This window comes from Cyrtonyx montezumae, unplaced genomic scaffold, assembly GCF_038088225.1.
Source record: "Cyrtonyx montezumae isolate F1298 unplaced genomic scaffold, pur_monq_1.0 scaffold_13, whole genome shotgun sequence".
Lineage (NCBI taxonomy): Eukaryota > Metazoa > Chordata > Aves > Galliformes > Odontophoridae > Cyrtonyx > Cyrtonyx montezumae.
The window spans coordinates 13,352,014-13,378,318 of NW_027071859.1; the positions used below are offsets into that span (position 1 = coordinate 13,352,014).

A 26,305-nucleotide genomic window follows, 5' to 3' on the forward strand; every position below is an offset into this window, starting at 1 on the left:
TCCTCTGCTTACTTCATTCTCAGCTGAAAGGATCACTAAGTACTCATATAATTTTTCCTTGTTAGCTGTTGTTGTGGCATGTGCATGGTTTTATTTTGCTCTGAAGTAAAATCATATCTAAACTAGGCCTGTTTTCTAACAGCAGATTGTAGATTTGATATTGTTGGTTTTTTCCTCCTAGTGCTTACAAACATACTGTGAAAATTTTTGAATATTCTTCAAGTCTCTCTAGGCATAACAGATATTCTATGCATATCTAATAATTATTTGTTACCCTGCATTAAATATGGGCACAAGTCTGCTAGTGCCATCTGTTGAGAAAGAAAATAGCTTTTGCAGTTGTGGGGCATGTCCTTCAATGGTTCTATGTCTGTTAATATTAAAGGCCTCAGAATTTTTAACTTGGAGAGGGAAGGGGAAAATTCCTCCCACAGAGGATAGAAACTTATATATATATATATATACTGGTACTGTGAAAAATAGTGTCAGACTCCAAGATAGTATGTGTTACCGAGCGCAAGGAAGTCTGATCCTGGCAGGCTTTTGGTTACAACTGAAATGTGTACATCAAACAACAGTTGAAGGGTTAATACTGTTGATAAATGCCACCCGACTAATGTGATGGTGTAACGTTAAATACTGCAAGTGTATGAAAGGGCAGTTGAATTTAGGCAAGGCCTAGGACTTAGCCAAAAATTACTTACTTTGGAACAGAAATTCTGGGAGGGCAGAATTAAAAATACAGAGAAATTCGTAGTGCAAAAACAAAAACAAAAAGATATGAAGTAGAATGTAAAACTTCTGAATATTACCCCTAAGTAGAGAGGATATAGGTTTATTGATGGCGGTTCTTTGCTCTGCTTTATCTTTTATGTAGTACTGAATATTGTGTGGTCTGAACTAATATCTTCAGCCAATATTCTTCTAAGTCTTAAAGGTTGATAGGCTTTTTTAAAGGTCTTTAGAAATAACAATAATAATGATTAAGGGAATGTGTGTGGTAAACTGCAAGTTTGCTCATCTCCTTCTTCCTCACACCTACTTGTTTTTTGTAATCATATTGTTTGTTATTACTGTATGGTGGAATACACTAATTGATTTCTGAACATTTGCTGTAGTAAACTTTGCAAGATGTTATATGTTCTCATCTTTGCGCTGTTGCTTTTTTATTGGTCTCCAGTACGTATTTTTAAATGCACAGCAGTCTCAAAAAGAATGTTTTGTGAATACTCAGGATCTTCATTGTTACAGTTGTGGTGGTTTTCTTTCAGAGTCAAGATTGGAAGGCTGGTTATCACTACCCGTTCGAAATAACACTAAAAAATTCGGCTGGGTTAAAAAGGTAAATAATAATTACAATAATAATGATAATATAATAATTTTCTTTTTAAAATCTTACAGTTTCATGTGTAGTGTGGATTTTATATTCACTGTAGATTTTCATCACTTTTCATATTCTTTGATACATATTCTTGTAATTATTTAGAAGTATAATGTATGTTAGCGTACGTAACTGTGTCTGAGTATTACAGGGGTTGGACCAGATGAATTTCAGCAGTCCTTTCCAACCTCAACCATTCTCTGAATGTGTAATTCTGTTAAGGCACTTTTTTTGTCCTGCCAGAGGCAAAAAAACAGCCACTTGAAGTGTTCAGACATTTGTATTTTCTCAACAACATCATGTAGCTAGAACTCATCATAGTGTGCAAACAGATGCTGTTCACAAATAATTTGAGAAAACTAATAGCTGTGCATCTGCTCTGTGCAACCCTCATGTACTGATGGCTTTTCATCTTCAGTAAGTCTTTACCCAGAGAGTAGTCTGTGCTGCTTTCTGTCAGTTTGCTTACTGCTCAGTCAAACTGTTCATTGGACAAAGTTTTAGAAATTTGAGGTCTGGTGAGTACCTAGCTATTTTCTGAGAATAGCTAGCAGTGCTGATAAATTCAAGTGGTCTTTGAGGGTGTGATGCCTATTAGTTGTGAGCTGCTCATGTAAAATAGGCATTATAAGATGATAATTATTGTTGTTCCAAGATAAAATTAAATCTGTAAAATAGAAACTAAAAGCTTTTGTGTTAATCTCTCCCTTGCTTTCATTTTTATCTCCTCACAAATGCTTACATTTGTTTAAGTAACAAATAATATGATAATGTAAACTAATACATCAGGTAGTAAAATTTTGTAGTGCAGTGAAGGGTGTCAGGATGCAGTATTACTAATGTCCTTTCAGCCACCATTTAATAAAACTGTAGAGAAATATTGCTGTGACATCTTTGATCAGTTGGATTACAGTGTGTGCTTTATCCTTTTCTGCCTCCTAACAGTATGTAATTGTAAGCAGTAAGAAGATCCTGTTCTATGACAGTGAACAAGATAAAGAACAATCTAATCCCTATATGGTATTAGACATAGAGTAAGTATTATCACTCAAGATTACTTCCTCTGATTTGCAGGTGAACTTTGTCAGAAAGACCTTTTAGAAAGACATGGTCTTGGAGCACAGTGTCAAATGGAGCATACTTTTGCCTTCATCTCTGTTGAGATGTTTGTTAACGCCCCACACAGAGTTCTGAACCGACATAAGGGAACTGCTTCCACTAGCTGAGCTAGACAAATCTCACACACACTGCGGCAAGAAATGATGAGAAATCTGCAGCTGAGAAACTATAATTTTCACTGTACACTTTCACTACAACACAGGCTCCTAAGTGAGTTGTATAATTCATTTATTTTCTCCAGAAATACAGATTGTGGGTATTTGAAGGTCGGAGTGTGAACAGAGTGTTAGAAAGCTCCCAAGTCATTTTTACATTGCTGTCACTTTTTTCATAAATACAGCTGTGACTTGTGTTTATTTAGGGCTTGGAAATTCATGTGCAGGTCTGAAAGACGGGATTATTATTTTGATAACATTAACTCTTGTCTTTATTGAATTAATTTCTTATAGCAAACTATTCCATGTCCGACCAGTCACTCAGACTGATGTGTACAGAGCAGATGCCAAGGAAATTCCAAGGATATTCCAGGTATTCAATAATAAATAAATGTTTATAGAGTGACAAACATGGCATATCATATTGTCAAAAATATTTCCCCAACTTTTTCTAATAGAAGTATTTACTGCAGAATTGTTGAAACTACTCATTCCAGTGTAATTCCTCACTTTTTCTAATTCAGGAGTTACTCTGAATATGTGTTTATGATCTAAGAGTACCGGTGTTGTTTGCTTTAATTCTAGATTCTATATGCTAACGAAGGAGAGAGCAAAAAGGAACAGGAATTTCCTGTGGAGCCTATGGGGGAGAAGTCAAATTATATCTGTCACAAAGGACATGAGTTTATACCTACTCTTTATCACTTTCCAACCAATTGTGAAGCTTGTATGAAGCCACTTTGGCATATGTTTAAACCTCCTCCTGCTCTAGAATGTCGCCGTTGCCATATCAAATGTCACAAAGATCACATGGATAAAAAAGAAGAGATCATAGCACCTTGCAAAGGTAATTAGCAGATATTTAAATATGTGTAGTTGCTGGAGTCATAGAAGGCATGTCGTTGGATCACAGGATGCTAGTCTGACACCAGCTAATCTTTGTAGCTGTCAAATTCTCTAAAGGTGTCTACAAGAGGATCAGCTCACTGTTGTGAGTGAATGACCTGTGAGTGAGTCCATGCCTGCTGTGTTGTCAGCATCACACAGGAAAGCATGGTAAAGCATGGCTCTTGTCAGACTGCTTACACTGCTGTGCAGCATTGCTGAGTGAAGCAATAGTGTTAATGAGCTGTAGGAAATGGATGACATTCAGTGAAGTTTGCTTCATTGTTTCTGGTGCTTAGATAGGCCTCGTTGTATTACTTTTCCTTTCCTTTTTAACGTTGTAGAATTACAGAATGGCTTGAAGGGACCTCAACTCCAACCCCACTGCCAAAGGCAGCTAGATCAGTATCTAGAGCTAGATCAAGTACTAAAGCTAGATCAAGTACTAGATCTGGTTGCCCAGATCCACAACCTCTCCGGGCATCTGTTCCTGCACCTCACCACCCTCTCAGTGAAAAACTTACCCCTGAGATCTAATCTACATCTCCACTCCGACATTTGAGTGTGTTTTCTCTAATACTAAACAGTTATCCTCTAAACATCAAGAACCACACTCAGCAGGCAGGAAACATGAGTCTGGCAAAATCTATTTCATTTTGCTTTTGATTTCTCTGCAGATTTTTCTTTGCATTCATTCTCTGAGGAACATGGTGATCTGACCGCTATTTTTTTTTTATGTGAGGGGATAAGTTTAGAAAAATGACAATTAATATTTATTTTTATTTGAAAAATCTCTCTTACTGCAGTGTATTACGATATTTCAACGGCCAAGAATCTACTACTGTTAGCTAATTCTACAGAAGAACAGCAAAAATGGGTGAGCCGACTGGTGAAAAAAATACCCAAGAAGCCTCCAGCACCAGACCCCTTCGCTCGATCTTCTCCCAGAACTTCTATGAAGGTACAGCCAAACCAGTCCATCAGACGACCGAGTCGACAGCTTCCTCCAAACAAACCAAGGTAACACAAGAGCTGCTATGTATTTTATTGTTTGAAACATTTTACTGTCATGAATGTGGTACATGTTGACCATAAATGTTGTCAGCTGCTGATATGTAGTGTAGCATGTCATCTTCCATAAACCTCATTTAAATTATAAGAAGAACCATAATGTTTGTTTACTTTTCCAAGGACATTGCTTTATCTGTTAATTAGCCTATCTTTATTGATAATGTACATAACTGTTCCTGTGAACTAGAAGCTGGTAGGGACAATGAGGCTTAGTTGTGCAAAGAGTCATTAAGAGGGTTGTGAGGATTGTAAGGAAACAAAACTAACTGATTCGAAGTTGAGCTTGTCATTCTGATGAACCTTAGAGAGAACTAGGCTCCTTCAAAAGGCATCTAGAAGAGCTTACACATAGCAAAAGAATGCATGTCTTTTCTTTCTTACTGGGTGGTTTGGAGGAATGTGTTTGAATTCCTGACCCACTCAGATGTTGAAACGTTCAGGATTTCTGTGTTAGTGTGATTCATCTGACCAAGTGTATGTATCTATATCTAACTCTGCTTACAGTTTCATAGGAAAGAGTCGTTTGTAAGATTGAATTTGTGTTATCCTAACATATACGGGGAGCATAGAGTGTGCCTGGGCATGTACAGCAAAAGGTTATTCAGATGAATCTCGCTTTTGCATCTCTGCCCGGGCAGATTCCACTGCATGGTGCCATTGTCTGCAGTGGTAGACATCTGAGCATCACTCCTTCTGTTTGAAAGAGAGCAAGTAGGCATGAAGTGACAGTCACCATGTGGTCAGATAGCTGAAATGCTTGCCATAGGGTGTGGCACTTGGTTTCAGCACCTTGCTCAGCTCAGAAATACTCATGCTCATGTCTCACGTTTCCTAAAAGAGAAGTCTTATTGTTAAGTTCCTCTGATGTGGGAAATAAATGTCCATATAAAAAAGTGTTCTATTCCTGGGTCATTTTTAAGGAGCAAAACCCTATGCTGTAGCCATAGGTGATGACATTTAGCAGGTAGTATTTAAGTGATTGCGCAGTATCCTGGATTTTTTCATTTTGCTGTTTTCGTTGCTTAGAACACTGCTGGGTTTGTTAAAGAGGAAGGAACGTTTAAGGTATAAGTTAATACTTGATTATATTAATCCCTGGTTTTTGACAACCTGTACAAAGTTTGGTCTGTCTGCCTTGAGTTTCTTTGTTGCCATATAACAGCAGCAGTGCACAGTTCAACAAAGGCTGATTTCTTATTATTATCACCATTGAGAGCTAACTTGGGAGTGGCTAGATAGATTTGGTCTTGTTTCTGTGAGCAGACTGCCATCAATATCTGAGCTGGCTGCTTGAAAACAGAATTAGGTGAGTCACCAGAATTACAAAGGGGAATTAAATGTATGCAAGGTTTATTGTATTGTGATGCTTTTGTGATCACAAAACAGCCCTAGGATAGGAAGAGTTGGATATGAAAAAAAAAAACCAAAATAAAATGTAATATGTGGTAATACGTAACAAAAGGACTTAAAGCAGCTTCTTTGATTATTTACTTCACATAATTAAAGTCTGATCTCATAATTTGAATTTTAAATTGTTACATTTTTTTTATTCATGAAGGTGAAAAGCTTAATTATTATATTTTAGGGAATAGTTATTGAAGGAATTCTTAGTGTAAAACTAGCCAAAATAGCAGTAAGTGGATTGAAGATTAAATCAATGAAACGTTCTTCCTGGCAGCCTGGAGGACAAGTAAAGCACTGTGCTTCTGTATTTCTGTGTTCTGGTTCGTTAGCATTATTATGTTTCTTATTATTGACATATGAAAGGTATTCAGTACATTCTGATTATTTTTCTATAGCTGTTCTTAATTGCCCAGAAAGACATTTTTCTTGTTACACCACCCTTATTTTAATCTTTACTGTGTTTTTTTTCCTAAATGCTTTCATAACAGTATCTCATCTTACCATTCTTTTTATTGTGATCCTCTTCTGTTCTGTTGGTGATTCTTGTCCACTTTTTCTGTCTGTATATTTTTCTGTCTGTATATTTTGTGATGGTGGGAGGAGGATGGATGCATTTGTGTGTGAACAATTTTATAGCTGTAGTTAATCTTTTCAAGTTAGCTTTTCAAATGTACCTGGCTTAGAAGTTACAGATAGAAAACTGTAATTCCATGAGATCATCTTGCCTTTATGCAGGTCTGTCGAACCTGTGGAAATTTGCATGGATGTAAACACTTCCAATTAGAAACCACATACTTAAAAATCATTGTTGTTGCTGTAGCCAGTTAACATCTGACTGGTGCTTTCACAAGGTTTCCATTTTCCCTTATGAAAGTTACTGAGAATGAAAATTTATTTGCCAGCTAATGTGTGGCTGGGGACAAGCTAGAGGTGAGCAGCAGATTGAGGGAAGAGATTTCACCCCTCTGTTCCCTCGTAGTATGCAGTGAGATACTGCTGCAGATAGCCTCAGCTTCAGGGAGGACTTTGACCAACTGTGGGAAGTCCATTGGAGATCACCAGGATAGTTGGGGCTGGAGCACTTGCCCTGTGAGGAAGAGGTGGGGAGGCTGGGCATGCTCAGCCTGGATCAGGGGGGCTCTGGGGAGCCTACTGGGCATGGGGATGTGGAACTGAGGAGAGACAGAGTTGGGATCCTCAGTTTTCTGTGATGGGAGTGTGAGAGACTTAGCTGAACTGAGAGAGATTCCAGCTGGAGTCGAGCAAAAGCTTTTTCCCAGTGAGGACAGTCAGGGAGAGAGCTGGCTTTTGGGACTGGGCAAGCTCCAGCCTTATCATAGAATCAGACAAAGGCTTGGGCTAGAAGGGACCTCACAGCCCATCCACCCAACCCCTGCCGTGGGCTGGCTGCCCCCCACCTGCCCAGGGCCCACCCAACCCGGCCTTGAGTGCCTGCGGGGATGGGGCACCACAGCTCTCTGGGCAGCTGTGCCAGGGCCTCACCATCCTCTGAGCAAAGAACTTCCTCCTGACATCTCACCTAAATCTACCCTGTTCCCCCTAGTCTATCGTAGTCAGACCATGTACAAAGTCATTCTCCCTCCTGTTTGCGACTTCCCTTGAAGTACAGGAAGGCCGCAGTGAGGTGTTAGACTCTCCCAAACCTAACTGCAAAAAATGCCCAGAGGGCCTGAGCTGACCTTTGGAAGTATGATTTACAGTAATAACTTTAAAAGCTGAAAACCCAATGAGAACTGAAATCTGCTTTGTTTAAAGGATGCAGTTAACTGAATTAAACACTGTAGCATGTTTTAGTTACAACGTCCTGAACCTTTTCTTTAGAGTTAGGTCTCTATCTCTGCCCTCAAACAGGTGGCATGTAATCCTGACTCCAGTCCTGAGTTCGCTGGAAAGATGACCGGATTGAGTTTAATTTCCTGTAAATTAAGAAGTTAGTGCTTCAGATGTTCATCTGAAATCCTTCTATAGTAGCAGAAAGATGAATGCCTCTAGACAGTGATTCATCCCATCCTAGCATAACAGCCTAAAATAGGTGAAATGAGTCATTTGCTGAAATAGTCTGCTCTCTCTCCTCTGTTCTGTAGGAGCATGGGCAGTGATGCATAGAGAACAAGCTGATACATCCCCTTTTTTGGCATAGCCTAACTAAAAATATGGGCTATAGGACATCTGTCTAGGGTGATTGCACTGTGTTTAGGATAAATCCCACTTCATTTGTGAACTCAGATGACACGTTTATTTGGTGTTCTATTCAACAACCAAATTACTCAGTTTCATTGGAAAGACATTGACTGGAAGGGGGTGGTAGGTGAACGTGAAACTGCACGTTGGTCAACAGAACTGCAGCAAAACAGAAAGCTGATGTTATGAAATGTCTGTTCTGGTCTTTCGTACTTAAGTTTTGGGGGAAAACAATATGGTTAAGTGTTCTGTAGAATGTAGTTATCCGTGTGATGAATCTCCTTTGATACAGTATTTGTTCTATACTGTTCAGGCTTCCCTGAACAGTAACTGAATCTTCATACTCCATACTCCAGGCAAAGGAAGAAGCCCACCTATGTTAAGACATTTTAAAGGTTATAGTGATAATAAATGGAATTTTGAAGCTTCATGTAGGAGTGTGACACGCATTAAACATCAAACCCTCCTGTTGCAGATTACTTGATCTGGCATTTAAAGACTGGGATTGGTCATTTGATGATGTTGATGATATTGATGATGATGATGATGATGATGACGATGTTTTTGATTTCTGAAGAAGTATAAGGGGTAAATCAGTGAGGAATGGATTTGTTTGCCTTTGAATACAGCATGCTATGTTGGATTTTGTTTCTCAAAGCAGAGAGAAGTACAAGATCTCATTTTGAGATTTTACACAGTAAAAATGAGATTCTGTTTTGTGGTGCCAGACTATTTAGAGGAATCATTTTCATGAAAATGGTGTTCTTGCCTTTTCAGTGTTCTTATTTTTCTAATTGTAGGTCTTTGTTCAAAATTCATGTCTGCCTGCCCCAAAAGAAAGTATCTGTTGTTCATCTGTAGTGGTCATGCTGCTAATCTCTGATAACAATTTCTGTAGGCTAAAAGGGAGGTTGTAGCAGTTGGGATTTACCTAAAATACAATTGGTATTTACAACGCCTTTTTTTCTTAAGCTTTTAACCTGAATTGACTTGTCCGTGGCTAGCAGACATGAAATCACGGTTCTGCATTTTGCTTTTTCTACCTGTGTTATGAAGTGAATTTGACTTGGCTTTCCTTTGCAGTGCTGTGCTTTTTGGGTACCTAACAACGTGTCTGAATCCTATGTAAACAAGCAGGCTTTGCAGCTTCTGTGGTGCAGTTTCTTTGACTGCTTTAGAAAAGATGCAGCTGTTTTATTGATCTAATTCATCCCATGGCTTACTTTAAAAACACGGTGTGAACGTGACTTGGACTTTGCCCTCATATGTTACAAGGGGGATGGATCGATGTGGGCTCACAGTGCGTCAGGTTGTACTGTACTGAAGTACTGCGGTGCTGCTGAATGCAGAGGAATGACTTTTTTGCAAGTGCACTGCTGAGGTCATCTCAAAAGAAGATTTTGAGGAAGCATTTGTCAGGTTTTCATTCGCTGCATGTACTGACTGCACTTTCTGCTTCTTTTCCAGCTAACTGCTTTCCGTGAACGCAGACGCAACTCAAGGTGATAATTTTCTTCCTGTTACAGCAAGACTGAAACCTATCCCCAAATATATTAAATATATATATTTTCCTGAGAGATTGTGCTATATGTATCAGAGGTTTACATTTTTGCTGCAATATAAATTACTAATCTCTGAGGGTTTTCCTGTATTCCCCTGAGTGACTGATCAAACGAGGAATGGCTGGTAAATAGTAAAAGGATATCTTACGTAACCTTTTAAATTCTGTTCCACAAAAGCTTTCTCAGCAAGACACATACACTACATTTCACAAAAGGATTGAGAGGAATGAGTTTTTAAACTGAAGAAAGTGACTTTTCAGCTTTCATTAAGATGCCACCAGCATGCCTGCGAGAACAGGACGATCCATCGTAGTGATACAGACTGCATCTGTAAGAAGTGACCATGATACTGTGTATATATATTGTACTGTAATACTGCAAGAGGGTTTTAAAAATCTTTCCACTTTATTTTTTTATGCTTATTAATCAGATACCGTTACTTATTGCAGTTGCAACTATGCACTTGTATAAAGCCATACTGTTGAAGTTGATTATCATTCATACACATCTTTCAGAAGCTGCATGTCAGTGTTCAGCAGCTAGTTCAAAGTATATGCTAGTTTCAGCTGCGTCATCATGGGCAGTCGTGTTTTACCTGTCTAATTGCCTTAATTTAATTTTTTTTTTTTGAGGTTTTTTGCCCATTCTCTGTATTTAAGGAAAAAAAGGTTTACCAGCTCTTAGGATGCAATTTTGCTTTGTGGCGGAAAAAAATAGTGCACTATTTTTACACCTAGTAGGTATATCAACGTCAACTTACTTTGAATGTATATCGACTGGTTTTGAGGGTGGAGGAGTGTTGGTTACAAAAGCAACATCTGATAAGAATGCAACTAGAGCACGTGCTTATACGTGTAACTGCTCATCCAACCCTTCTTACAAACCTCAGTATAGTTAGTGTATATTAACCCTCATTAAGTGCTATGAAAACTTCATTTTGCCTTGTTTTTGCATACTCTCCTAGATGTGTGTTTGTTTCTGGAAGAAAAAAAAAAGAAAAATAGAAGAGAATCTGTGATTATTTTTTACATTTCACAACACGATATCCAAGAACTGTCTCAAACTTTAAAGAAAACTAATACATACTGTAGATGTATTTTAAAGTTTTAAATCTGGTTCTCTAGCACATAGCTGTAGGCATAGATAAATATTCCAGTAGTGTGTTTTGAGAACTGATAGCTGGGAATGGAGAGCCTCAGAGGCACTTCATTTGACTATTTTTTTTTTTAATTGGGAGTTGTACAAAAAATACAGTTTATGTGGACTCATTCATGACGTGCTCATCATTATCCCAGAAAATGCATGTTTTATACAACTGCAGTATGCTACGTTCAACATATTGACAGTAAAAAATGTAGTCTCCTATTTGGTCTCTTTATATATATAAATATATATATATATTTAAAATATATATATATATAAACTATTGTGTGGGAGTGCAGTAATTTAAAATATGATCTAACACTTCAATGAAGGAGGACATTTCACTTTAAAATTGTGTTTGTTTTTGTTTTTGTTTTAAAGAGTGTTGAAATGTTTGGAAGGATAGGACCGTGGTTTATTTAACACTATCATCAACGGTGGACTTGGAAACACTGAAATACTGAAAGTGAATAAATATATTTGCGTTTTGTAACTGCAGTTCAGCTTAACGGAGCCAGAATGTATTCAGTCTTCTATTTATGCACTCGCAAAGTAAAGCATTGCTTGTGAGTTCTTCAATCCAGACCTAACTCTTTCGTCTCACTTCTGTTTAGGTATTATAACCCAGCACACAGCTACGGTGTTTTTTCCCCGCTTGTTTGGATTTACAGAAGTACGGTATATTTTTAGGTCACGCAGATTTGCGTAGAGTACAACATTAAAAATGTATACAGTAAAACTGTTTCCATTCACTGAATGCATAAATATTTTATATATAAAAAATGTTACATTGTGGGAAGTTCTATCCTTTTCTGAATTGGAGAATATTATATATATATTTTTAAATAAACTATTTGAGTAAGGTAAAATAGTTCCTGAACTTGACAAGTTGGTAATTAATTGAAGTATTGAAAATATATAGGCAAATGATGCTGCAGATATGGAAAAGGCAAAGCCACACAGAGGCTGTGTGGGGAAGCAGGGCAGACTGCATGCAGTTGGTTTGCAGATGGGGTTGGATCTGTTGCAGTTCCTCTGCATGCCCTCATCTGTTGTGAACCCATACAGCCCTGCCATGCCTGGTATCTTAGGAAATGTACATCATACACTATTCACTAGCCACAGGTTATACATTCTGTACTTATATAAATAGTTGCTAGCTATGCATACAGCAGGCTGTATTGAGAAGCTACTGTAGAGTGATAGAGGCTGAAATGGAGCACAGGAGGTCTGCTGGTTGGAGCTGTCCCGCAAAGCAAGGCCACCTTAGAATAGGATCCTCAAGACTTGAATCTCTTTGAGTTTCCACTGCCTCTGGAGATGAAAGAACTGTAGCTCAGTTCTCCAACATGCAGTTGTGTCCCAAAAGAAATGAACTGTGTGGGCAATGTTGAGCTGTAATGTGGAGGTGGTTTGGCCAATGGCGTGATGTGAACAGCCTTTGTTTTATACCCAGGACAGAAAGACCTGCAGCAGTTCTTCTGTCCCTCTGATGTGTCGGAGCTTCCATTTGCTGATCTGTGAACTGAAAGGACCTCATTCATGTCAGTTCCTGCAGGTTGCTGTGTCTCCCTATTGTCTGGCAGGAACCATGTAGAGAGAAGAATGTCGATGGACTAAGGAATGGATGCTTCATACAGTTTACTTTTGTAACAGGGCTGTTGCAGCAAACAGGACGTTTTTATGGCCTGGCTGAGTTTATCTATAAAAATTATCTTATCTCAAGTCCTGTTATTTCACAGGAGCATACAGATAGCCCAGCCAAGCTGCAGATTAACCTGGAAAAACCAAGGGTCAAACCAGGAGCCAGCAGCACGAGACATACACAGAGAAGTTGCTGTTTGGTTTCCATCCAAGAGCTCACCGGCACAGAAGCTGGACAAGAAGAAGCCATCTGAGCACTGTGTGTTGGCTGTCACAAGGGAAGAAGATTTCCACGTCTGTCCTGCTTGTGTACTGCACTTCCCTGCTTCCAGTGGCTCCTGCTGAAGCTCAGCCCCTCACAGCGGTGCGGGATCGAGCACCAAGCACTGTGTGAAAGAGAACTCAGGAGCTCCTGTGCTTCTTAGAGTGACTGATGCTGTGTGTAAAACATGGTGCAGGCCACAGTTCTTCCAAGCATTTGGGAATGCAGAAGCTCGAGTACTTTGACAGCCAGCAAATGTAAAGCATCCCTGAGGTTTCACTGCAAGCATCTGGATCTCTTAACCACCTGTTAAAATTGCTGCAGGTATCCAGCACCTCTCTTGGGTCACCGTGGCCTGCAAACCTTCTGCTAGACACAGTGTGCTTTCTATTTTCAGTTTCTCAGGAAGTTTTGGGTAATCATCAAGAGTGTGAGCATTTGACACCTACATAAGCTACTTCAGGGATTATTAGTGTCTCGTGGACCATGGGGGTGTGCATACTGCTTTGAAATATCTCTCACGAGAGCAGGAAGGAGTTTCCATTTGAATCTCTTCAAAAGATGTTGACGGCTTTGAAACCAACTCATGCTCTTAGTTGAAGTTAGCTGTAAAGTAGGTGATATACTGAGACACGCTCACGTAAGAAATGAGTCGAGCCTACAGAGATAGATGAGGCATGAAAAGAGCACTCTGAACACAGCTGGTCTACTTCTTTCCACAACTACTGCAATGGATGAGAGAGCTGGCCATGAACTATAGCTCCATGTTGCCTGTGGGGACTCGGCCTTGCTACTAAGATTGGAGTTTTGAATCTTTACACCTTAGTGGGCAGGAAGTGTTGTTTTATAAGGGTAAGGAAGTCAAGTTACTTCCTGATACTTGCTATTGCAAGTGTGCTGCTAGATATGATCAGTACTGCTCTTGCTCTGTTGGTCTTCAAGCTACAATGTTCAAAATGAAGGATGTGGTGAATGAACTGCTGCATGAGGGAGCAAAATGATGAATTTTCTGCATACCTAAAGGGCTCTGGAAAGATGCACCTTCACCCTGAAAAGAAAAGGCAGACAGCAGCAACTGTATGTTCCTTTGGCCCCTTTTTAGGCATGGAGGAACTACACAGAAATCACTTCAGAGCTTGGTGGAATCCATATGTAGTCACTCAAAGAAAGAATTTCTTTACAGGAAGTGGGTAACATAAAAACATGCTTTGCACAAGCTCGGTCCGTGCTTCAGTAGAGCCCTGACCATGTGATTTACACAACTGGACACTGGGGCACAGAAAGTGTGCTCCTCCATTTACACCTCTGGTACGGGGTGAGACAGGTCAGCACCCTGGCACTGCTGATTCAAGTCTCCAAAAGCAGAAACCATCTACATCCCAAAGTGGGCACATACACTGAAGGCTTCCAGTTACAACAAGGTAAGTAAAATTACTTTTTAGCACGGAGCCATGTTACTATTCAATTTCAGTCATCATTAGCTGGCTCTTCTTGTCACGTTGAGACTACTGCAGGTTCTGTCCTTTCATTTCCAAAATGTTTGACAGATAAAGTAAGATTTCAGCCCTGCTGAAAGTTAAAGTGCTCTTCCTGTGAATAATTAATACCATATAATATACGGAAGCATTTGTTTAGACTGCTCGTAGTTTAAGGTAGCTTTGCTGAGCTGCATGAACTCCAGCCCCACCAACAGAAAAAAAACCAGGACGTGAACAAAATTAGGACAGGGATTTAAATTGTACTCAGTACATCCCCTTAAATTTCATCAAGAGTATTATATAGGATCATAGATCACCTCCAGGACAAAGCATGGATCTTTTCCAAGAGAGGATTCTTGCCCCAGACCACTACCAGGGGAGGATGGACTGGTTGGCATGCTGGAGAAGCCTGTCTGCCATCAGGCAGGAAAGGCTGAGCTCTGTCAGGACTCAGCTCTCATTGCTGAGGCCTCAGGAATAGCATCCAGCACGTGGTGAACTGACAGGTAGTGTCTGTCACGGCTCTTGGGAACCTATCTATCATAGACACCAGCAGCCTTTATCTCAGAGAACTCAAGTCAAACTCAAGCAAATTAAATTCTAACCAAAATCAAGTATTTAATAACATTCAATTTTAAGGTTTTATTTTGTGTTGTTGCCATACCCCCTAAAAATAAGCAAAAAAATTGGCTTTCTTGCATGGCATACTGGGAAATCATTGGACCATCAGTAGTAATGGAGGCAACATGTCATGCTCTGCAACATACATTAAGTACGAATCTCAGTGATTACCAACAAAGGATACAGAATGGAATAATTCAGCCTGGAAACATTAGCAGGGAGATAACTTACTCATCATTGAAAAGGTGTGGCTGGGAAACCACCCCTTTTCAGTTATCTCCTAACCAAAAATGAAAAATGGGGTGTTGTTTTTATGGTAGCACTTCCTGTGGGCTCTACTTCTTGCAGAGGACTGGACGAAGGCTGGCTGAGGCCTGACAGCTCACTGCAGATGATCATCTCTGCAGAACAGAGCTGCTTCTCAACGCCAGCAGTGAGGGTATGAGACACCTTCCCCCCTCCACCACTCCTTTGTCCTGATCTATTGGATTGCATTAGCAGAAGCAGGTTGGGAAGCAGCTATGCTTCTACCATGCCCGCCTTCCACTGTTGATACACACAGAATTCAAATTTGGTATTGCTGTGGGCAAGAAAACCTGTACTTCTTGAAAGCCCCAGTAGGTCCCACGCTTTCCAAGCCAGGGAAAGCTGTTTTACCCTGTGAACATGTTGTCACCTGACACGAGCAGATGCTGTGTGGGTGATTCAGCACTTCAATAGGATCTGTGCAGGGAAAAGTACCACCTTCACTGCTACAGATAGAAGCTGCTTACTGCCTTTCAAACAATGAAACAGATCTGAGATACTTTCCTTGCTTCCCTCGGGCCAGCTGCTGCACGGTGCAGCAAAAAACTTGCACCTACCCCAAGAACAAGTGACAAGTTCAACAAGATTTATCCTTCGCGTCAACAAGATCTGTCCTCCATGTTTAAAGCTAAGGTGAAGGCTGCCCACTGATGACCTGTAACGAGCATTTTATTCTCTTTTCAGAAACAAAGAATAAAAATGTAATGAAAATTCACAAGAATTACATTAATCACAGAGGATAACATTTATTAATAAGACCTGGAAAATGTATTACATGCCACCTGACACCAAATTATTTAGACACTTCAGATAGCCTCAGTAAAATATTTACAGTTATTCCGTCAACCAACAGAGAAACTTCTGAGCATTCATGCACTTTACTGAAGCAGTAAAAAAATCGTCTTTTAACCTGCTCTCAGTAATGCCAGATACACAAAATCTTATGTCCACAGTCATACCTCTTTCCACTGCTTCCCTCCCAGAATCAGAGTTGACAGAGCAGCTGTGCTTCCAGCAGTGAAGGTACCTGCTTGCTGAATGACTGCAGCAAAAACATGTTTTTGCAGATCCCACTGCTCCCTAAATCCCAATGATTTAGCATGTCACAAGGAAACTTTGGTTCAAATGCAACTTCCCATACTTTGCAAGCATGCCAGGATCACGAGTGCCTTCTTTTAGCATGCTGATGGGCAGTAATAGTGTGAGAACCCTTCTGAAAAGAACTGTCCTTTCATTCTGGAGAACATATTGAGAAAATGGTTATTTTAATTCTCTGTGGTTCCTGCTCTAACATTTGGTTGGAAAAGTACTGTTTCCAAAAGTACAATCCCCTGCTAAAAGTGTGTGAGAACTTCTTTTTTCCTTTTTAAATATACCTATTAAAACCGGTTGGAATCTCCAAAGTAAAAAATTCAACTTCAGACTTAAATTCTTCAGGACAGGTTAAAAAATAAAGCACACTGTAGTACCATCACAAACTGATAACCACTGGAGATGGGTTTGCTTCAATGCATCGCAGTGCAGATGGGCCACAATCAACATGGATTGCATCTGGAGTCTGGGCATCACTTCAGGGGCATGGAACAGAATGGAACAGAATTCCCCTGGAACAGAATTCTGAACTCTGTGAGTCAAAGTCTCATTAGTTTCTGTACGTTTTCCAGTTACTATGCTCCCAAAACAGTATGTTCAGTGGTGGAGAGCTCAGGCTGAAAAATAATGCATAGCTGTTTTTGCACTTATCATAATGGAAGTGGCTGTGCATCCTGCTTCAGCCCTGTGAACGTCCTGCTCAAGTGCTGCACGCGGTGCTGCAGTCTCAGCTGGATCCCTGGCTTTGTTCAGCTCATTTAGAAACATATTTTGAATTGGGCCTTCGCTCGGATTTCTGTATGCTAAAATACAGATACTTAATGTCTAACTATTTGAGTTGCTTGCAAGAAAAGGAAGCAGCTGTTGTTTTCAAACTCACAGCCCTTGTAGACAGAACAGCAGATATGCTGCCACAAAGTTCTTCTGTATAACTGAATAATTGCTAACATATAACCAGAAAGTACTGAAGTGATATGAGAAGACAGAAATGTCTAAATACAAGTACCTTGTCTAAATACATATACCTTGTCCATTTACTAAAAAAAAATGCAGAGAAAAAGTGAAACATCCCAAGTAACCAATAAAAGTGGGCTGCCAAAATTATCAGAATTATTTCTATGAGAAAATAAGCAGATCTGCACTAAATATTTCTAGAGATAAATACTAGGCTTAAGAGAGAGCACCTCCCAGAATCAGAACCCTTTGAGTTGGAAGAGACCCTTCAAGGCCATCCGGTCCCACTCCCTGCAATGAACACAGACAGCACAGCTCCATCAGGTGCTCAGAGCCACATCCGGCCTGACCTTGGGTGTCCCCAGGGATGGGACATCCACCACCTCTCTGGGCAACCTGTGCCAGTGCCTCACTGCCATTATGGTAAAACCTTTTCCCTTATATGCAGTTTTCATCCCCACTTCCACCTCTCCCTCAGTTTTTTTCTGCTGTTTCACCGTATCTTTGTTTTTCCTTTCTTTTTTCCCATGTTGTATGCAGATGAGCAGCTCCTAATCTGTCTTTTTAGTTCTCCTGTAGCGCAGGATTGTGGCCGTGACCCAAACATTGAGGATGAGCATGGTGATGAAACGGATGAGAACTAAAAAGGAAACAAACCAAACAGCCCCCGTTAAGCATCCTTCCAAACAAATCATCTGCTCATTCCCGCAGATCGTTCCTGGTGAAGCTGTCCTGCTGTACAGATGGGCTGCTTCCCTTTCAGCACATTGCTCAGGAACCCAGAAATTTAAGTGCCAGACATGAACTTGAACCCCAACAAACACCGATAAAGGCACTGTACTCTTCAGACCTTTCAGTTTTGTCAGCATTTTCACAGGAGCCAGAAGCTGTTAAACTAATTTTCTTCATAATTAAATTAGCTGCAAATTATGTATTTTAAGCTTTTACAATGTGGTTATAAACTACCAAGGCGCTGCCCCGAGAGGTAAGCCACTCCCATACTCACCCATCAGATCATTTGTAGTCATTACAGTTGTAAATATTCTTGCTGTAAATTGAAGGAATCATTATTAGTGGATGAGATAGGACACGCTTACAACTCTCAAACACTGCTGAAGTCTGTTTTACAACAGAGGATATTCTGGCACGAAAACACACGTTGTATAAACACTTCCACTTCTAGTGCATCCACTCTTTGATGTTTTAACCTCAGCGATCGAGCTCTGAAAGCTGAATGGCACTGTACTAGGGGCCTTGCTTTAACTGGAAAGGAACAGACTGTGGTAGAAAAGTTCTGATTACCTCTACTTCCCTGAACTGGATGTGCTCAGAGGTCACTGCTGCTCCTTCAGTTCATCCCCTCCCGCCTCAGTTGATAGCAGGCTACACCCACAGTCACATTAGCGTGACTAAGCCATTGTAAGTGTTCACATGCATGCTTTCAGGCCTGCAGACACAAGTAATGAAGCTTCTCTTCCCACGACAACTCTAAACACTGCACGTTTTGCATTTGCAGGAGGCTGAAACCATCTATGAAGACTACTGCCACTGTTCAGCTGACAGACCACGACTTACTCACTGACTTAAAAGCACTGGTTTCAGAGGGACAGCGATCTGGGAGCACTGTGTTTTACAGTTAGGATGTTTTATACAAGATAAACAGCTGTCAAGTTGTCTATGGTGGCTGCCCAGACATAGTTTTAATTCTTTATTGAGAGAAGCGTTTACATTTAGACGTGGAGTTTATTTAGCATTAAAGCACGTATTTGTAAATGGCTCTTCAGAATTAGCACTCTTTGTCTACGTAACTGCAAAATGTGGCACCTTTTCATGCTGGGCCACTGGTGATCAATTATGAAGTGCTAGAACACTGAAATCTTTTCTTCATGAAGGAACTCCCTCCAATTACTTCACAGTTCCTAAATCAAAGCGAGCAGGTGTCAATGACAACACCTGACTGACCGCGTGGTATCTGTGCCTCAGCACCCAGCACTGCGTGAAGTCACACGAGGCAACATTTGTACCCACTATAGTTGACCAAAGACCGTCTGATGGGAGTAGGAGCAGACAGCTTCAAACAATAAGCCCCCCAAGCTTCCACCAGGCTGCCCGTGGCTTACTTGCACAGGTGTACGCAGACATGCTCCAGGTCAAGGCGCTCACTTGTCCGGAATCTTTGGTGTGCCACAGGCACCGCAGCTGAGCGAGCTTGCTCGCCGCACTGATGAGCGTGCACAAGTTCTGTAAAGCACGGAGAGAAGAGCAGGAAGCTCTGCTGCTGCCATGGTGTTAGCCCAGCGCTGAGCACACGGCTGTTAGCACAAACCTCACTAAAAACAACATTCCATTGGGGTTGGAAGGGACCTGTAGAGATCACGGAGTCCAACCGCCTGCCAAAGCAGCTCCCTAGCCCAGGTTGCACAGGTAGGTGTCCAGGTGGGGCTTGAATGTCTCCAGAGAAGGAGACTCCACCACCTCTCTGTGCAGCTGTGCCAGTGCTCTGTTACCCTCACTGTGAATAAGTTCCCACATGCATTTGTGTGGAACTTCCTATGCTTCAGTTTGTGGCCATTTCCCCTCATCCTATCACCACACACTGCTGAGAAGAATCCAGCCTCATCCCTTTGCCTACTGCTCCTTAGATATTTATAGACGTGGATCAGATCCCCTCTGAGTCTTTTTTCAAGGCTGAACACACCCAGGGCTCTTGGACACTCCCACACTCCCAATAAGAGAGGTGTTCCACATCCTTTACCATCTTTGTAGCCCTCTGCTGGACTCTTCCAGGAGATCCCTGGTGTTTTTTTCCTACTGGTGAGCCCAGAACTGGACACAGTACTCCAGATGAGGCCTCATCAGGGCAGAGTAGAGGGGGAGGATCACCTCCCTCAACCTGCTGGCCACGCTCTTTTTAATGCGCCCCAGGATCCCACTGGCAATCTTGGCCACCAGGGCACACTGCTGGCTCATGGCCAACCTGTCGTCCACCAGGACACCCAGGTTCCTCTCCTCAGAGCTCCTCTTCAACCTATAATGATATTTTTTTCTTTAAAAACTCCAGGACTAAATGAAAAAAACCATATTGTGAAATATGTAACACCACACTACAAAAGCTTTGACTGTTTTGTGTTCTTTCCTTCCCACGTTAAAGAACTACTAATGAGGATGATGTCATTGGGACTGAAGAGACCACCTCTGCTCAGCCTTCCTTGCTAATTTTAGCATGACTCAGTGACAAGGTCACACCAGCAGATCTCTCATCCCACCCCAATTAACATAATTCTACCTCAGAGCACACTTCTTTTCCTCCAGTCTGCATTTTAAGTGTTACGTTTTCAAGCCACTCACAGAAGTGAAACAAACAGCTGTACTTGATAACTGGCTGTTGGTTCTGAAAGCAAAGGTGAATCCTTCCAAGAACAAATATAAGTAGAGATTTCATTGATAAAGATTTCCAGAAAAAGATTATTTCCTTAGTGGACATGATTTCAAACAATCATGCAGCACTTACCATGGCAAGGTCTATGATCCACGTCCGCAGCGTTAGCATGTACCAGCCCCCCCAGAACCTTACAGCATGTTAAGTTCCATAGCACTGAACGTTTTAGGATACCAAAGCTCCTGAGGGAATTTGATTTAACATCTGGAAATAAGTTTTATAAGACCATACAGTCCGAATAGAACATATGAAGTACTAGTTGAAGCAGTAAGTGCTCCTGTATCGCAGTCTTTGGTTGAACAGTGCCTGGGTTTCTGAAGACCTGCTGTAATGCATGAGATTTAAGCCCACCTCTTGTGTACTATTTAAATACAAATACTACCATCCTCCTCAGAACAAGTACAATCAGCATGGATAGGCATCAAAGAAGGTGCACCATTTGCACTCCACAGCTCTAGCAAAGATGTAAATTAAGAACAGGTCATACTCCTTATGAGCTGCAGGCCTTAGCTACATGCTCAGCCTCCTTCACACAGACATGCTGCTACAGTCCAAGAAATAACATGTGAATGTGGAATGGGTGCTGAATATGACTTGCAAAACAAATATGAGCACAAAACAAATGACACAGCTATGCAAAGAACTACCAAACAAGCCACACAAACCCAAACTGCTGGATTGCAAAGGATACGTGACTGCATAAAGCAAAGCTTGTTTCATGTTTCCACTGAAATGCAGAATAAGCAAAAGGAGAATGACATCTGAAATAAATAAAAGATTGCTTGTCAGCCAAAGGACGAAAAGGGCCCGAGTGCAATTCCAGACAAAGGACAGCCACTGGACACCATGTCTACAGCTTGGTTTCTTACAGGTTTGTCTTGCAAATTCAACCACTGTGCAAAACACTCCAAGCTCCAAAAGCTTTTCTCAGAGTCTCAAGCATTTATAAGGTTCCTCACCAATACAGACTAACCAGATAACAGATAAGCTTACACTGCAACTCTACTGCGTGTCTGTTACTCATGTCACTCTCCTCTACCTGACCATCTATTTTCATAAAACATACAAGAATTCAACTATATCCGAGATATTCATTTCCATTTCCTCCCAACTCCAGCTAGAACTGGTCAATAGATACGTATCACTGCAGTGGAGTATTCCCTCCGTGCAGAGCCTTGGCCTGCTGAGGGAGCCCTGTCTCATTTCCAAAATCCTGCTTCAAAAACATTACCTTGTGCGATGATGATGGGATACTCCAGGTATGTCTGCAGAGGGTACTCATAATAAATCTGGTACCTCAGAAACACAACGAAGCTGGACAGAAAGACATAAAACAGCATGACTGCACAAGGAGACACAACAGCTCCTTCACAACTTGTTTGTTACTGTTTTTAATTATCTTTCGATTGCGCCAAAAGGATCAGGATTGGTGCAGCCCCTGCTGCCAAACTGATCAAACAAATGAACACAAAAAGCAAGTCTGATTATTCTATAGCCTGTTGTTGTTAGCCACAAGTAGAGCAAGATGGAGAGAGCTTCTCAACACACTTCTGCGTCACAGCATGAAAGACATAATTTCATTAACTGCAGCTGGTGAGAAAGAAATACACAGGCTTCTAGGCCTTGAAGCTATCTTCTCTTTCCAATTACCTTGGCACCTCTGAGGTTACTCTGATTTATTCATGTTTGTAGTTCCATCTATAAATTAAACATCTTAAAAAATAAAAAGTCTTACAGGAGTAAGAAATACCTTCCAAGCCATCTAGACTACACTCATATATGATTGCCCTATGTAGCTGCACGGTGAGACTGAGAGCCTGCTCTGAAGTGCACCAAGCAGTGGCAGATCTTCCTGCTGCTCCACAACAAAACATCTAAAAGGAACTGAGCTGTAACCACACAATCCTTACTTTCTTCCATCAACAGAAAATAAGAAGCTGTAAAGTCTGCAGAGAAAGACTGGTGGAAAAAATAATTTAAAAAATTTAAAAATTTTAAAAAGGTGGTTTGCAGCATACGAAGATGGCAAAAGGAACTTCCTGCCTCGTAGAAACATAGAACCCTTAGAGTTGGAAGGGACCTCTGAGGGCCATCTAGTCCAACTCCCCTCCAATGAACAGGGACACCACAGCTACATCAGGCTGCCCAGGGCATGATCCAACCTTGCACTGAAAGCCTCCATGGATGGGCATCAACCACATCTCTGGGCAACCTGTTCCAGTGCCTCACCTCTCTCACTGTAAAAGACTTTTTCTACCTAAATCCACTCTCTCAGAGCTTGAAACCATTTCCCCTTGTTCTAACACTACAGGCTCTGCTAAAGCCTCTGTCCCCTTCTTCCCTGTAGTTCTCCTTTCGAGGAAGGTAGGTAACAGGGCTTTGCGCTATTCAGGATAAATTCTGTCCAGAATTTCCTCTAAGCCTTATTTCTTGTAAACTCAGATACCCCCCCTTTCCACCAGCATCATTCTCCACGTTGCTCCTTGGTCTGGTCACTGCATTCTGGCTCAGCAGAGCCAGAGGACAGAAATTTCTCTTGGGAGGATGGAGCAGCACAGCTCTCAGCGCCCTCACCGCCCCCTGAGCAGCGCATCGCCCCTTACACCCACCCCAGCCCTCCCCTCCGTCAGCTTAAAGCGCTTCCCCTCGCTCTGTCGCTCCCAGGCCGCCTTACCCCGCCAGCTCCAGCACGAGGCTGCCCAGGCTGAGCCCCCGAGCCGACCCGGCCGCCAGCACGGCCGCCAGCTGCGGCAGCTTGATGACGGAGCACACCGCCCAGGTGCTCCAGTGCGCCAGCTCCAGCAGCGCGGCCGCCATGACGCCCGGCCCGGGCCGGGGAAGGCGGGGATGGGCGGGAACCAGGGCGGCCCGGCCCACACGGAGCGCCCGTGGTGACTCGGATAATTGAGTTCCCCCCTCCCCCCCCCGTAATAATATCGATATATCAGAGCTGTTTTTGAGCAAAATAAAGCTTTACGCTGTGGTTTTGCTAGGGCAACCTGGTCTAGTACCAGGAGGTTGGTGGCCCTGCCTGTGGCAGGGGGACTGGGATTTGATGGTCCTTAGGGGCCCTTCCAACCCAAGCCGTCCTATGATTCTGTGATTCTGTGAAAAATTCAAGCCTGCCACCCATGACTGACTAACCCCATGCACCTGCACAGGCTGGGGCCAACACTCCGATAGATTCCTGTATTCCTGACATCCGAGGTTGTGTTGTACAAGTGACTGGGAATGTAAAAGAAATATTGGATGCTTCATGTAGATCATAAGTTAGAAGTGCAGTACATTATATGTATTTGTGGCAAACTGAAAACATGGCAGTGCTTATGTAAGGTTTACTTGATGTTAGGAAGAGTACTGTAAGCCAAAAAGAAAAAGAAAAGAAAATACCACCTTGTTGACTCAGTGGGCACTCTGTGAAATGGCTTATTGAGCTAACTGAAGGTCTGAAAGCTGCTCTGGGTAATGGCATGCTATGAAAAATAATATGATCAGCCAAAAAGAAGTACTAAAAGAGCCCCAAAAAACAGAACCGCCCCCTTTACACACATGCTCAATCTTTATAGCAAAAGCTAACCCAATGTCTACCAAAGCCAAGGAAACGGGAGAAAGGAGATTGTACTGAGACTCTGATTACCATGATAAATTTGGAGTTGTCTGTTTTATTACACAGAAAAATTAATTCAAGCTTGGAACCCAGATAAAGGGTTGTCTGTAGCACTTGGATCCAGAGCTGGTCTTGTTCTAGATCCGTATTTACATCTGAGCTTACTTCTTAGCAGAAACTTCCGTGAGAGTTGAGAGACTGAATTCATCTCAGCTGACCTTACTGCAGCACTCTGTTAAGGGCTGATACAAACATTTGCTGTGTTTTCAGTCCCTTTGGCTTTTAGGAGAGAAAACCATGTGGCAGTTATGAAGCATTGGGATAGTTACCAGTGGTTCTACCCTGCACAGTTTTGTTTCTCATTTGCAGCAACGCCTGTAGCTGAGAGTTGTTGCCTGTGTACATTTGTTAATTCACAGACAGTATATCCAGTGAGGCAGACAGTTTGAAGCCATCTGGTCAAAGTCATAGAGTGAAACCATCATTTTTATTAGCTTATATATTTGCAGATTATTTTTTATGGCAATTTATTGGTGTATACCAAATGAGAGGTTCCTGTTGATGTTCTCTGTGAAGCCAACAAAGATATTTGCAGCAGTCGTGCTCCACCAGCCTGGCATAAAGGTGGTAGGCTGAGGTGAGGCTCTAATCCCAAACTGTCAGAAATTGCATTTCTACGTAGTGGTGGTTCTGTGGATACATAAGACTTGTGAGAGAGGCTTTGAGAAGGTTACAAGATGACATCAGTCTGTGGCATCTGTCTTTTGATGGTTGGACTAGATGATCTTGTAGGTCCTTTCCAACCTAATGTATCTATGAATCTATTAATCTTTCTGATATAGAAAAGTGCTGTGGGCAGGGCTGTGATGAGCTGAACCAAGTGTCCCTTCAGTGCTTGGCAGAGGTTCTGAGTTTCTTGGAAAAGGATCTGGATTTCAAAGAATTAATCCGACCAAATGTGAAGGTTTCTGAACGGGACAAAGCAAGAGCTCACGTGGATTCAGAATAGCAAGTATGGGTTCTACTTTAGGAAAGTTTTGCTGGTTTCTATCCGAGCAGGGCTTAGAAAAGGCCATTTGAGGCCCTCACAATTTCTTCTTCATTTCTAAACCTTACAATCAAAGAAGATTAAACAAACAAACTAACAAAACCCAACACATAAAATGAAACAAAATCCTACCCCACTTCTTGTGAAGAAGAAAATTATCTGTATTCAGATGAATGTATACTTGGAAATTTTGTTCTACGAAGTGTTCTTTAGAAAAGGCAAAAATGTGAATGTGTATGTATGTATGCAGAGTATCTTCTATGCATTATACTATGTACTATAAATACATTGGTGTCTGGACCTGGCCTCTGTTGTCCTTCTACCTGCTGGTACATAATTGCTTTCTTCTTTTTGTGCTGTAGGAATCTTACTGTTCACGTGGTCATTTCACAGCATGTTGTGATGTTCTTCGTAGGAAAACCCATTTAACTACTAGCTTAGGATAATTTAAAGGTCAAGAAGTGGTTTTAAATACAGTTCCTACAAAACATGCTTGGAATCACGAGTCTTCAAGAATAAAAAGCTTTATAGTTAAGACGCCACCATGGGAGCTGTGTGCAAAGACTAAGAGTATAAGAAATACAGGTTTGTATGAACTTAGATGTGTTTTGTTATAAAATATGATCAATTTCACACATATTTATTATGGGAAGAGCTTGAAATGAGAGCATGCAAGACTTGGAGGCACTGGGAACAATCCTTAAAGGAGAAAGCCATCTATCTAACTACAGAATGAAGTTCAAATTCCTACCCACTTGTGCTCTTTAACTGAAAGAAATACAGAGAATGAATTCTGTAAACACAGATAATCTCGTCATCGAGATCTGGCAGCAAAAAGAAGAAAACTCTTATAAAACCTTGAAGCACAAGTGATACATCATAAAAACTCATCACAAGAAGCTTACAGCACAGTTTAGTTTCTGTACAATCTC

The 26,305-nt window shown here is 41.4% G+C and overlaps 2 protein-coding genes across 2 annotated transcripts in view; one reads left to right on the forward strand and one right to left on the reverse strand.

Annotated features, from left to right (window-relative positions):
- The window catches only part of ROCK2 (Rho associated coiled-coil containing protein kinase 2), an 89,875-nt gene extending 80,247 nt beyond the window's left edge, over positions 1–9,628 (forward strand). Inside the window, exons 27-32 of the mRNA XM_065730740.1 lie at positions 1,272–1,342; positions 2,327–2,415; positions 2,950–3,028; positions 3,241–3,502; positions 4,347–4,560; positions 8,693–9,628. Of these exons, the coding sequence (XP_065586812.1) occupies positions 1,272–1,342; positions 2,327–2,415; positions 2,950–3,028; positions 3,241–3,502; positions 4,347–4,560; positions 8,693–8,792 (815 nt within the window). The 3' untranslated portion in view covers positions 8,793–9,628. The remainder of the gene's footprint in view (positions 1–1,271; positions 1,343–2,326; positions 2,416–2,949; positions 3,029–3,240; positions 3,503–4,346; positions 4,561–8,692) is intronic.
- A 7,924-nt stretch (positions 9,629–17,552) lies between these two features.
- On the reverse strand, positions 17,553–23,540 carry SLC66A3 (solute carrier family 66 member 3). The gene is made up of 7 exons (XM_065730738.1): positions 23,393–23,540; positions 21,950–22,032; positions 21,410–21,479; positions 20,791–20,848; positions 19,400–19,520; positions 18,286–18,327; positions 17,553–17,919 (listed from the first exon to the last, which is right to left on the reverse strand). Exons 1-7 carry the CDS (start codon positions 23,533–23,535, stop codon positions 17,831–17,833), a joined length of 606 nt encoding a protein of 201 aa, XP_065586810.1. The 5' UTR covers positions 23,536–23,540; the 3' UTR covers positions 17,553–17,830.
- Between the last annotated feature and the right edge of the window lie 2,765 nt (positions 23,541–26,305).

Excerpts from the sequence above, each read along its gene's own strand:
- SLC66A3 (XM_065730738.1), bottom strand. The coding sequence starts at position 23,535 with ATGGCGGCCGCGCTGCTGGAGCTGGCGCACTGGAGCACCTGGGCGGTG. Across the intron at positions 21,480-21,949 it reads TCCCATCATCATCGCACAAG|ATGTCATTCTCCTTTTGCTT; the intron begins GTAATGTTTTTG and ends TATTTATTTCAG. Across the intron at positions 19,521-20,790 it reads GGATCATAGACCTTGCCATG|AACTTGTGCACGCTCATCAG; the intron begins GTAAGTGCTGCA and ends CGTGCTTTACAG.